This window comes from Doryrhamphus excisus, chromosome 9, assembly GCF_030265055.1.
Source record: "Doryrhamphus excisus isolate RoL2022-K1 chromosome 9, RoL_Dexc_1.0, whole genome shotgun sequence".
In the NCBI taxonomy this organism is placed as follows: Eukaryota; Metazoa; Chordata; class Actinopteri; order Syngnathiformes; family Syngnathidae; genus Doryrhamphus; species Doryrhamphus excisus.
In genome coordinates this window covers 7,694,295-7,708,680 of record NC_080474.1, presented here as the reverse complement: position 1 = coordinate 7,708,680, position 14,386 = coordinate 7,694,295, and the positions used below count along the sequence as shown (strand labels likewise).

Below are 14,386 nucleotides of genomic sequence, written 5' to 3'. Positions count from 1 at the left end.
CACTCCAAACTGTGGGGCTTTAAGAAAAGCAACATTTTCAGTCATCCTATAAACCTTGTCATGGCAGTTATCTCGAAGGTTTGTCTCTTTTGAAATACACAGATATGCCCTCCAGGTCAAAATCTGCTTTTGCAGGTTTTTGTACTGGAATACTTTTTCTGATAAGTCACCGAAAAGTGCAACAGTTGAATAAGACTGGATGGTAAACTGATGTAAAGCAGTCCAATCTAGCATTGGTTTCCTCAGGTATGACTCCAGCATTTATTTTATTTCTGTACATAAATTGAGCAATAATTTGATAATCAATTGATTCCTTGTTAATTTTGGCATAATCTGAGATAGAGTTGTTAGTCAATTGTGGGTGACTTTTTTGCGAGTAGCGTCTTTAATTTTCTTGTAGTCGAAATGTCATCGTCAATATCGGAATCCTTGACAAGTACTTTGGCTTCCTCTGGTCCTACGTTTATCCTAATGTTGATTTTTCAGTTGGTGCTTCAAGTGCCTTGAACTTTTCCCCACTTCCATGAATGAAACCTACACTTTTATGAATATGTTTGTTCTTTAAACCACAATTAAAATTTTCCCTTATTGTGCCATTTAGATAGCCGTCAGTAAGAATTGGTATAATCACGTACACAGATCACATGCTGTATATAGTACAGTCACAGAAGAGTTGTTGCAAAAAAGGAAGAGACAGGCTTATGAGGAAGGGGTAGACCACTTATAGGACCACAGTAGGTGCATTCCATTCTAGAAAGCATTCTGCGCGGGTTATTGTGTGTAGCTAATCTATAAGAGTCCATAATTCAATACAAAGTGCCACAAATTTAATTTAATACTGCCAATTTCATAACAACGGATCCTTTCACAGGGAAAAAGAACACCATCTTTATCCTTGATGGTGGTGACTGCATTGTAGCGGCTTGGACTGAGAATCCGTCCAATATTGGTTGGCATGTGTCTACTTTCTGATCATTTTACCATATCAAACACACGTGGTTCAACATGGAAATGTCAAGTATTTTATCATGCCTCTCATACACATGGAATTGTTACTCTGGGTGCCGTGAAATGAAACTTTTTTGAAATTTTTGAAAACGGTTTCAGGAGTGGGAACATCGGAAAACACTGGAGCAGCAAGCCATTACTCGTTGTAGTCAGGTGACTAGAACAATTTGACGACAATCCAACATTCATTCAATTATTTTCTACCGCTTTTTCCTCACAAGGGTCGCGGGGGGTGCTGGAGCCCATCCCAGCTGTCTTCGGGCGAGAGGCGGGGTACACCCTGGACTCGTGGCCAGCCAATCACAGGGCACATATAGACAAACAACCATTCACACTCACATTCATATCGCTAATTGACCTAGCATGTTTTTGGAATGTGGGAGGAAACCGGAGTACCTGGAGAAAACCCACGCATGCACGGGGAGAACATGCAAACTCCACACAGAGAGCCGAGGGTGGAATTGAACCCTGGCCTCCTCGCTGTGAGGTCTGCGCGCTAACCACTAGACCGCCGTGCCGCCCCAATCCAACATCATTTTGGATATTTGGAGTGTCATCACTCACCCCGGTCGACATTCTCCTGGTGTTGTTTTGTCTTATCCTCCCAAAATGCCGCAAACCTTGCAAAGTGAAGTACGGACATATGCACATGTGTTCTTTCGCCTTCTATAGTTTGGTGTCATGTGGTTTCACTCCTATTATTATCCATTCCTGTCTGGTTGCACCTTTTTAGCAATCCGGCACAGTGTGAACAAGAATGGTAAGAACATTCCATGTGGACAGGGTCTTAAAGTCACAATTAACAAGCATCAATTTTAAAACGCTGTTAGGTTTTTTTTTTCAGTTCATTTAGTGTCATGCGGATTAAATTCTGTTGTCATTAATTTGACTGTCAGTGGAACACAATTGAAAGCCAGTGAATCCAGGACTAATCCCTAACACTATTAGGGCAGAAATCCATGTAGTAGCAGAGAGCAATAAATAAGCTGCAGTAAAAAGGCACACATCCCCTCTATTACACCATGATTTAAGGCTCTTCTTGACATCAACACCTTTCCACTTTTACTGTACATTGAAAGGCCTTGACTAATTATTTATAGTTTTGAAGCTGGCAAAACATCGTACCAGGATGTAGTGATTCAATAATACACAAAGTAGGCAAGACATCACACTCGCATGCAGAAAGAGAGTGAGCAGATCAAGCCAAATATTGATCGTGTCGATATCGAATCAATACTGCCGTGATTGAATCGATATTTTTTCAGGTATCATTTATGTTTACGTTGACAAATATCTATGTTATGTTGTTCATATTGTATTGTTGCATTGTCAAATAATGTTTACAAACAAAACTTCACCTCAGAATAAGTCCGTGGATACAGACGGACTTGAAATGAATTTAATAAAAATATTAATTGTATTTATTATTTTTTTTTTATTATAAAGTATATTAGAATAAGTATAGGAGTAATACCAATATTTTTGGGCAAAAAGAAAATGCTTAAAATCTTGGTCCTATGTTTGATTTAGTTTTAAGCCATAAAAACACTTGACAGCAAGGAGGAAGTGGAAGAGCATGGAGGAGTGTAGTGTGCACGTGTGCTCCAAATGTGAAAATTGGAAATGGTGTTATATTTGTATTTTGATGTAAAGCAACCACTTTTGTATTTGTGTTGTGCTATAGTTGTGTGGATATTTGAACCATCACAAAACAAAAAAAAAATGTGTCAAAAAAATGTTATGCATGAAGTGTATCGTCATATAAAGTGTACCGAGGCTTGATTCATTGGGGAGAGGGGCGGGAATTGATGACGTCCGAAGCCTCGCTACCCGGCTGTACCACGTGAAGGATTCGGGAAGTGGTTCAGAATTTGCTGCGATGATAAGATAAGATATGCCTTTATTCGTCCCTCAGTGATTGCCTGTCACTCAGCAATATAAACCCCTCTGGCTTAGACATTAAAATATGGGCTTTTGTGGTGAGAGCCTTTCATGAACATAAAGATGAAACTGGACCTTCACCCATCCATGGTAAGGGTAATATTACTACATTATAATATTAATATATTACAGTATTACGAACACAAATTTTCCAGGTTGACTTATGTTCATTGTGCAAATGAAAGTCACACGTTTTTATCAGCCACAAGAAAAAAAGAGTTGGATGAGGCCCTCGTTGACATGGTTGTCAAAGATACACAAAAAAGTTGTATCAAAAAGGAGGAATCACCTCAAACCAAAAATTGTTAAGAAAAAAATGATTATTGAATAAAAATCAATAAAATCTCCCATGTTCTGTCCAAGTTACACAAACATACATCTTCATATTAGACAAGCACTTTCACTGAGCTCATGCCAGGTGACACAAAACCATGATGAAGCTAGCCATATGACATGATACATGACATTTATGGAAACATTCAGCATTTTATATATACTGTATATTTTATTTTACATTTTGTAGATTAATCATTTGGTTATAATTTTTTTTGTCGTACATAATCATTTCCAAGAGCCAAAACAGATCAGCATTGAATGCATCACACATGAAGATACATTGGCCTGTAATTGTATCCAACGCCAGCAGGTGGGTTCGTGTGCACATGAAGCTTCAAGAAATGAATCCATTCTCGAACCAGTTGACTGAAATTGGTTCAAAGCCTCATGAGACTTCATCTTGCCATCACTACTGTTTAGGATTTGGATTGTATTAGGAACGGGTGTACAGAGTTGATCTTACTCGTGGACACTTACCAATGGAGTCCTCAGCAGGGAAGTTTGGGGAGGAGTCACCAAGAATCGCTGGGTCATGAGTGACATCATCAGACCATACCATGTACTGGGGATGAGAGAGGGGGTTATAGGTTTTATGGGAATTTAATCTTGGGTTAGAGGAGAGAAATATTTGTATGCATGAATGTTTTATGAAGATTTGTAGCAGTAGTGGGGTGACATAAAATGGCATTGTTGAAATCCAGTTTGTGAAGAGTTACATGATTGGAAGTGTTTGCTAGACCAACCTATGGGCTATAGTGGGACATTCTGGGCAGATTGATAGCCCTATAAAGGAGGAGGCTTCTTTGCAGAGGGTGGAGTGATGTGTGGCTGTGTTGACACAACCACATACAGGCTGTCATTGATGTGAGTACATTTTTTTTGGCTGGTCTTTTGGATAATTCAAGTATTTTTTTTTTTTTGTTTTTAGTGATTTTCACAAGTTTGATTCTTCCTTGTTAAATAAATCTAATCCAATCCAATCCACTTTATTTATATAGCACATTTTATAAACAGAGTTTCCAAAGTGCTGCACAGACTAGTAAAAATAAAAAGTAATAATCCAAAACTAAAAGCTCATTTAAGAAATAAAATAGTAAAATAGATATTAAAATATTAAAAACAAGAAACAAAGCAATAAAAGTATAAAAAATAAAACCAATTACAATAAAAACGAAGAACTAAAAGACACAGGACCATACGACTCACTCCAAGTTAAAAGCCAGAGAATAAAAGTGGGTTTTAAGACGAGACTTAAAGCTTTCGATGTTGGGGGGCCTTTTTTACTTGGGAGGGGAGAGAGTTCCATAGTTTGGGGTCAACCACAGAAAAGGCTCGGTCCCCCCTGGTCTTAAGTCTCGTCTTAGGCACCACAAGTTGGAGCTGGCCCTCGGACCTCAGTGACCGCGCTGGAGAGTAAATTTGGATGAGATCCGAGATGTATTTGGGGGCCAGCTCATTCAACGCCTTAAAAACAAACAATAAAATCTTAAAATAAATCCTAAAGCGAACAAGCAACCAATGTAGCGAGGCCAGAATTGGGGTGATGTGCTCCCCCTTTTTGGTTCCTGTTAAAAGCCGTGCCGCAGAGTTCTGGACTAACTGTAAGCAGGAGAGAGACTTTTGGCTAATTCCAGAGTAAAGTGCATTACAGTAGTCCAGACGTTATGAAATAAAAGCGTGCAAAGATATCAGTAGGCCAATGCGAACTGTAAGTCTGCTTCCTTAATTTTTTTCGACCATCGGACACCACACTTCAACAAATTCAAAAAAGTTCTTGAATTTTTTACAATGACAAAGTATTGGTATCAGTATTGGTAATATGGCATCAATATGCATTCACATTAAAATCGGAATTGGCTCTAACCTGGAGACAGTAGGTGTTTAAAGGGACCAATCAGAAAGGATCAGTAGTTGTGGGGATGTGCAAGTGCATAGAATGCAGAGACCTAATAGCGGTTATTCTGAGACCGAGTGCACAGAGAAGCATTGGGATTTTAGCCCTGAATTGAGGCCAGAGATTACTTTTGCAACAACACAAACATCAGTAGGGAAAAACTAACCTGTCTCACAACGATCTAACTGACCTCTGTTGACTTGGTATTGGCTCAAAAGCGAACTTCGCAGTACCAGTCTCCCCTTGCATCCAAAAATCCACCCGTTGTCCAAAGTTGTAAGAAGGCTTTGTAAGAACCTTCACCATGTGCACCTTATACTAGTGTGTTTATATTCAAACGTGTATGACTGATGACTTTTCTCTCTTTCCCCCAGGAGTAAGAGAGGAAGCAATGAGCTGGACTATGACATTAAAGGATGACTTTGGGGTCATTGGCTGGGCACGGCGAACTGGGAACTACCTCAGTTTCTTCGTCCTTTTGTCTCTCTTTTCCGTTCCTGTCCAATCAGACATTGTGTTTCATATGGATCACCAGTTCTCATGGAAAACAGGTAAAACGTAGTTTCATATGATCCTACATGTCAATCAATCACGCTTTGAACCAGTGTGACTGCCTGTGGGTAGAATATCATCTTTTTTAAAAATGGTATTGGATTCCTTTACAATACCGAGCCAATGATTGTAATTTGAAAGAAAATCACCAATCAAATCCCACAGTCAACCAAATCCTGAATTGATTAATGCACCCATTTTCAAAAATGTATATTTTTTTCTGAAAATGTTGCTTTTGAAGCTTTCAGTGACAGTCTAGACTGAGTCATTGTCTGTCTTTGTCGCTTTTACTAGCTATTTTGGATTGAATCTGTGCTGGAGTATCATACAGAATGCTGATGTCCATCTCCTTTACTTCAAAAAAGGAATTTCAACTAATCTCACAGATCATCATTCGCTTGCATCACAAATTCAATTGAAATTGCTGTTGCGCAGCAGCACAAAAGGCCCTCTTGCTGGGCGATTAGTGCTCTCACTTCTCACTCTGCGCTTGGGTAATGACATCCTAGGTGATAAAGAGGCTGATTAATTTCACTTGAAAGAGCGCATTTTCAAAAGGGATGGAATCAGAAAACACCCAGTGTGTGGTGTTGATCTTTGTGAGGCACTCATGGCTTGAAATGTTGTTGTTTGAGAATCCAACCGTTGTGATGCCTTGCCTTTAAAATGTGTTTGACTTTAATGGGAACATGAAGTCACTTTATTAAATAATAAGCATTTGATGAAGCTGGTTGCATTAAGTGTTAGGAGGCTATATTGGTGTTGACAATCACAACAGCCCCGGACACTGTGCAATGTATTTTGATCAATTTCATATTGGCAAATTCCTAATTTGCTCAAACAAATTAAGTATAATGAAAAACAACCTGAGGCAATGTTTGATTGAGTCTGTAATAACTTAATATAGGCAGATAGTTAGGGGCAAACCATTTGGCCCATTTGTTAGGGAAGGTCTACAAAACAAAAAAACATTGTTACTTGGTGGTGTTATGATTTATAGAACTGGTATGTAGCGGTTCATATACACACCTGTTCAAAGAAGATGGAGCCTCAGACTACATTCTGGACTGGTCACCAGTCAATCATAGGATATACATCGTCACACATCAATGATCAAAGTATTTTTATATTTTATTTTGACCGGCACAGCTTGCTTGCGGTCCTGGTTTGTTCGGAATGGAATATTTTCCACTCTGTTTCAGAAAAGTACGGCAACATGTTTGCGCTTATCTACCACCGATACATAACTCACTCGCAAAACCTTTCACAAATGCACCTTGTTGTCTTCTGCATCTGTCTCTCACACTAACTACCCTCATGTCCTCCTTCACTACATCCATAAACCTCCTCTTTGGTCTTCCTCTACGCCTCCTACCTGGCAGCATCCTTTTACCAATATATTCACTATCTCTCCTCTGGACATGTCCCAACCATCTCAGTCTGGCCGATAAATGACTTTATCTCCAAGGCCTCTAACATGTAATGCACCTCTCATGTAATCCTTCCTGATCCTATCCATCCCGGTCACTCCCAATGAGAACCTCAACATCCTCATCTCTGATACCTCCAGTTCTGCTTCCTGTCTTTTCCTCAGTGGCACTGTCTCTAGACCAAACAACATGGCTGGTCTCACCACAGTTTTGTATACCTTTCCTTTCATTTTAGTTGAAACTCTCTCCCTGTAACCTCACTCTTCCACTTGGGTCCCTCTCAATCACACACATACTATACTCTGTCTTACTGCGGCTAATCTTCATTCCTGTCCTTCCCAGGACAAACACCCACTCTTCTAGAATCTCCTCCACCTGTTCCCTACTCTCACTGCTAAACTGTCATTTGCAGCTAATTGCTCTATGTGGCGCTGGCATTGCAATTGTTTGTATTTAGTCCTCTTTGAATTAAATTGTACACTGGACTCATTTCATGCCATCCCAGATGGTACGACTCGGTCAGTCCGATCTGTGCATTTCAGGAAACATTGTGACTCAGAGACAGACGAATTGGAAGCGAAGTGAGAAATGCAAAACGAGAATAGGAAAGTAAATAAGTTGGAGACAACAGAAAAAATAAATACACATGGAGATTTCTAAGAGAGCAGCAGAAATAGAACTTTCAAGACAGAATACTCATTCATGTTCATTCTTCCCCATGGAAGCACAGAAGCAGTTTGACTTATATGCTCAGAGACTGTGGCACTCCTAAAAATGCTCAATGTGAAACACCACACTGAGACAAAGCACAAAGTCTTGACCAAACACACCCACTCAAATCTGAACTCAGGTCGCCAAAAATAGGCAGTTTCAGAGCTGAAAAAGAATAATCCACCCAAATCCTAATCTTGCTGGTTAGTGGTTCTCTGCCTTTTATTGTATCTCCCTGCAGGTCGTTGTTTTTTTTTTTTTTTTTTTAATCATGAGGAGGATGGAGTGAGGGTGTTTGGATCTTTGCTTGAGGACATGTTTTCTACATTGTCTGGAACTGGAATTAAAATTTAGTGGAATACCCTTGTGCAATTCAACCAATATTCCAACAATTTCAAATTGGCATGTTTTTATAATCACACATTTTTGCAGGTACCCACACACAGTCCAAACACATCCATATTAAGTATTGGGAAATTATTATTCATTCATTCATTTTCTACCGCTTTTCCTCACGAGGGTCGCGGGGGGTGCTGGAGCCTATCCCAGCTGTCTTTGGGCGAGAGGCGGGGTACACCCTGGACTGGTGGCCAGCCAATCACAGGGCACATATAGACAAACAACCATTCACACTCGGATTCATACCTATGGACAATTTGAAGTCGCCAATTAGGAAATTATTATTTCATTATCAATTTACAGATGTGTGATTTTTTTTTCTTTGGGGGGGGGGGGTTCTGTATGATTCATATCCATTGAGGGCTTTTTTAAAACTATAATTGGGCTTCTAAAAGTAATTTAAATTTAGCTTTTAATTTTGGAAAGATCTGTCATAATTATTCAGAAACACTCTATTGTCTGTTTTGTGTGTCTATCTAGGCCAGAAGCATTGTGGGGTAAAACTTTTGTGAGTGTGTATGCAGTGCTGCAGCTAAGTTGGGAGTCAAACAGAGAGCTGCAGTCATTTAAGCTTGACCTTCATCAACGCCATGGAGAGCAGAATAAAGCCCTGAAACACTTGGCTAATGGGACAATTATTTAAATCTAACCAATTGTGCATAGAAAATCTCTTTACAGTAAAAAGCCCACACATTCTAGGTCATTTGCCAGTTTTTTTATATAAAGGCACACATGAATGTACATAGGGAAAACTCATATGTATATATATATTTTTGTATTTTCGGTCACTTGTGGTACGGACATCACTATATCTTCTTTTTTCCCCAAAAAATAATAAGTGATTGCTGTTTCGGGGTTGAATCTGGCCTATTATTAATGTAAAAAAACAATAATGAAAGACAAGTTGTATATAATATTCTGGTCACTATGTGTCACGTCACGTCACGGCATAGCAAGGTAACATTACTATCACATTACCATTGCCTTGCATGTCTGATATGACAGAGTGAAAAAAACGTCCCTCACATTCAGTGTGGAAGTGGTACATTTTTGTCTTCTTACTCTGTCCTTCGTCCTCACTTTCTTAAGTTTAGAATAAGTAAATTGGAGAGGCCGTCTCTTTTGTCCCTGCGGTGATCTGTAGGCTGTGCAATGTGATGTAAACAAAAGGGTGACGATGGGGTGTTATTTCATGTCTATAATGTTATAAACCACAATAAACGAGGGACGACTTGTAATATATAAATTAAACTCAGGTCTGATTTTGTTTCTACACCAGAACTGAAAAGTGTGGTAAAGCAGTACATGTTTTTGTCCAGGCTTATCAGTGGAATATGGCAAAGTGGACACAATTAAACTAAGAGACAAAATGTATACCATTAAGTCCAATAAGTTGCATTAAATCCCATCCACCCATTTTCTGTACCGCTTATCCTCACGAGGGTCGCAGGCATGCTGGAGCCTATCCCAGCTGTCTTCGGGCAAGAGGCTGGGTGGCCAGCCAATCACAGGGCAAATATAGACAAACAACCATTCCCACTCACATTCATACCTATGGACTATATGTAAATCAACTTACTGAACCTTTAAAGCAGTAATGTTTGTCACATATATCCATTGTTTCCTCATGCCTTCTGTGGAGGCGGTCACAATGATCAAGAAACTTCTCGTTAACTGTTTGCTGGTGTATTAGTCCGATCTGGTTTCAACCAGTCTTGGCTAGTTAGGTCCCAGATAGGGCGTACCTGTTCCAAGTTAAAGGCCATGTAATTGTATGTCATGTCTCTGTGGTAAACAAGTGTAAATATGTTGCAGAATGGAAAATGTTCCATTCCTAACAGTCGCATTGCTAACAACTCCACACGAGGGACCCCATTCAAAATCCGCTATGGCACATATATATATTTTGACAATTATTGCTTTGTTTTTAGATAGTGGCTCTCACAGTGTCTGACAAAAAACTTCTGGCCTGCCCACTGAAGGCCCAGGTACCAAGTAGACCTGCACCATCCGTCCCTGCCTTAATTCTCAGTTGGATTTTTGTAATTTTCCTTTCCATATTCACAAAGTCATGAGTGACTCGTAACTGCAAATGGGAATTGACACGCTTCTGCTGCACATGTGTTGAATGGATGAATCCCGAACAGAGTGAAGTTGCAATGAATACTGCATTGCAGCTCATTCAACAGTATATCGTCATGGTCACTAACACATTCAGACAAAGATGCTGGAGACCTCCATATATAATAACAGCTGGCTATATCAAGATGTGCAGTTTTGTTGAAGGGCACTTTTACCTATTCATGATGTAGAACCCACTTTGTTGTCATACACGCACACCATATGATTGCATGCTGTATATTGACCCTGGCTTCATTATTAAATTTGCATTTACTGTACTATAAGATGCTGCGTGGGGTCTTGGAAATATGAATATAATGAAAATGCTTTATAGCTCTGTATTACTAGTATGGCAGAATGTGCGATATTCTACTCCAACTAAAGAAATGAACTTAAAATATATTTTAGTTTGTGAAATGATGAAATAGATAAGTGTAATATCGTATCGAGATTTTATTTGTGTATTTTGACGTAGGCATTGATGTAATAATGTGTTAATACTCCTATATGTGGTGACAATGCTCGGTAGTGAAATCCGCTGTCATTCAGACCAATTATGTTTTTGTTTTAGCCAAAAAACATAAATTGGTTTTGACATTGGAAAACAGTCAATTACGTTTTTACTTGTTTTCTGATATTTCTGATATTCTGACAAACTCACTAACTGGTTCATATTTATTTGTTCCTAACCGAGTACTCGATTAATTGAAACAAGCTTCACGTTAACTAAGAAAATAATTGTTTCTTGCACCCGTCGTGTAAATTACAATTGAGATGCATTTCATTCATGCTGGATGTTCAAGAAGAATTATTTTATAATTCATCTAAATTATAATTGACAGGATTTATTTCTGTGTGTTCAGATTTACAGTGCTTACTGAGCCCAAACGTTAGCGGGAGCAGAATAGAAAACCTTTTCAGACACTTCTTGTTCAAATAATTTGTGTATAAAAATATGTCAAATTTTATTTTACTTGTTTCCTGCTGTCCTTTTTTAAAAATAAATATAAGAGATTTGCGCTGAAAAAAGCCGCCCCTCTTGGTACCGGCCATTTTTAATGATTTTCACTGATTTTTCAAGGCACACAGAATATCGTTCTTGGGTATGCTGGAGCCTATCCCAGCTGTCTTTAGGCGAGAGGCATGGTACACCCTCGACTGGTGGCCAGCCAATCACAGGGCACATATAGACAAACAACCATTCACACTCACATTCATACCTATGGACAATTTATCTAGCATGTTTTTGGAATGTGGGAGGAAACCAAAGTACCCGGAGAAAACCCACGCACGGTGAGAACATGCAAACTGAGAATGGAACCCAGGTCTTCCCGATCTCCTGACTGTGTGGCCTACATTCTATCCAGTAAAACACTGTGCAGCCCACCTACCAACATGTACAAATTTATAGTACTCAACCTGTAGTTTGACTCTTGAATATACGTACTTTTATGCTCTTCATTTTGTTAAATTTTCCTGTTTTCAGTTTCAGACAAAAATTGAGAACCACTGGCCTATATACTGTACACATAATACATGGTATGTGACAAAAGAAACATTAGACTCCCATCTGTCAACAGAAAGAAAAGGTTTGTTTCTACCTTTTTTCGTTCTTTAGTAATCAGCAGTGTAACATATGTAAGTTTCAGCAAAATCCCCAATAAAGGGGAAAAAGGCTTTTTGTGAAAAGATACATTTAAAGCATAACTTTTGCCATACCATACATTCATTCATTCATTTTCTACCGCTTTTTCCTCACGAGGGTCGCAGGGTGTGCTGTCTTCGGGCAGGAGGCGGGGTACACCCTGGACTGGTCGCCAGCCAATCACAGGGCACATATAGACAAACAACCATTCACACTCACATTCATACCTATGGACAATTTGGAGTGGCCAATTAACCTAGCATGTTTTTGGAATGTGGGAGGAAACCCGAGTACCCGGAGAAAACCCACGCATGCATGGGGAGAACATGCAAACTCCACACAGAGATGGCCGAGGGTGGAATTGAACCCTGGTCTACTAGCTGTGAGGTCTGTGCGCTAACCACTCGACCGCCGTGCCGCCCCCATACCATACATATGTAGCAAAAACATTTAAACTGTGATACCACAAAAATGGTTGTTTTACAAATATTTCAAAAGACTGAGAAATCAACAAAACATAACATTTTTCTAATGAGAATCTCATCTCCTGCGATTATTCAGGGGGCCAAAGCCCTCGCATCCAGTCAATTCCAGGGCTCAGGGTTGGAGTGAAAGATGAAGTAATTTGTGCAGTCTGACAATATTTACATTGTATTTCCACGTCTGAGTGTATAGTGCTGTGCCTGCAAAGCTGAAATGACTCATAAGTACTGCAGTACAATAAGCTCAGAGGAGCTTAGAGCCTGCCATGCCAATATGGTGGCTGCCTTACAGACTTTTTCAAATGATTTTTTTTGTGGAAGAAGAAGCAACACAATGGGATAGTCCTATTCGAAAAGGTTTACATCACTATATACGCTGTAGCAACAGCTCATAAATGTTAATTTTATAGCAAGTCATATTTTTCATGATGGAATTGTTTTAAAAAAGGATAGAGGGAACAATTAAGGGATGTAGAATTAACGCTCTCTTTGGGGCACGTAATTATAGTTATTTGTCCCGTAAAGTGGTTTGAAACAAGAGAGAGGAAATTACCATAATAGAGAGATACCTCCCAGTATAACGCAACCAACCACAACAATAAATTGTTAAATTACACCTCTGTACATCGACTGCGTTCGTCATAACACATTATTTTTACCTTCTCAGAATATTTCTAAGACCTCATGTATGGAATCCGGTGATAGACATGAGTACACTCCAGCAAATCTGTATGTTCTTTACAAAGAGAGAGACAATAGATTATGTGATGTCTTGTCCTCATTTTAACCGTTTATATTGTGAGTGAATAAACGGAGGAAGAAAATCCAATTTTAGAAGCCTTGTCAAAGTCAAAGCGAATGATGAAAGTGCTCACACTGCAAAGACAGCTGGACTGCTCACATTGTACATGTGGATTGGTGCTGGTCTAAGGAAGTCCTGGAGATGGCTGTAAAGCATGTCTCTAAGTCGAAATGATACAGGAGCTCCTCAGATTCTGTTTTTATGACATATAATAAGTTATTTTTTTTTGTGTAAGTTGGAACTTAGCGATATTACAGTGCTGTTTATGTTTTTCATACGCACATATTTTTCGTACAGTCTCAGTTATCATACGGCCAAACATTGAGCTTGATAAACTAAGCCGTCTTTCCACAAATCATTCTGCAGAATCGACTACCCAAACAGAGAATTCAGTGAATTGCACTGTGAGAGTTTCATTGGATTGAAAACAAATTCATTCGGTTTTCGTTTTGACTGTGTTTGCATCATTCATTTGTTCCCGAAAGTCTCACTCACACAAAAATGTACACAAACTGAATCAATTTTTCACACAAGAAATATGTAAATCTCCAGGTAGTTTTGTGAGCAAAATAATAGGCGGCGATCAAAATACGTAATGAGCACAGTTGGATTCACACAGTGTATTGATAACATAACAAGACACACCAAATGTATGCAATCTGAAGCTACATTTCGGCAAAAATGTTTGGTGTAAATGAAAAATACACTAACCAGGGCGTACGCTAACCGAGATTCCCATACATAGACCACGGGTGTCCAAACTTTTTCCAGCAAGGACCACATACTGAAAAATGAAATCATGCAAGGGCGACTTTGATATTTTGTAAAGCAACACAAGTAGATGTAAGAAATTATATATTTTTCAATAAAAAAAACATCTTGGACGTGAAATAGCCTATTAGTAATATGAACTGGTAGGGGACCTATTATGTTCATTTTTCCATTCATCCATTTTAATAATAATAATAATAATACATTTTATTTAAAAGCGCCTTTCAGGACACCCAAGGTTGCTGTACAGAAGATAAAAAACACCAATATAAAAAACAAGATAAAAGACAACAT

General features: G+C 39.0%; 1 protein-coding gene across 2 annotated transcripts in view; it reads left to right on the top strand.

The window, feature by feature from the left end:
- Window positions 1-14,386, top strand: part of thsd7ba (thrombospondin, type I, domain containing 7Ba) — a 234,907-nt gene that overhangs the window by 56,828 nt on the left and 163,693 nt on the right. Inside the window, exons 1-2 of one of the 2 annotated variants that reach the window (XM_058081144.1) lie at window positions 3,912-4,149; window positions 5,554-5,730. In XM_058081144.1, the coding sequence (XP_057937127.1) occupies window positions 5,571-5,730 (160 nt within the window). In that variant the 5' untranslated portion in view covers window positions 3,912-4,149; window positions 5,554-5,570. Of the gene's footprint in view, window positions 1-3,911; window positions 4,150-5,553; window positions 5,731-14,386 lie in introns of those variants that run through there. The other variant, XM_058081143.1, reaches the window with a different exon arrangement.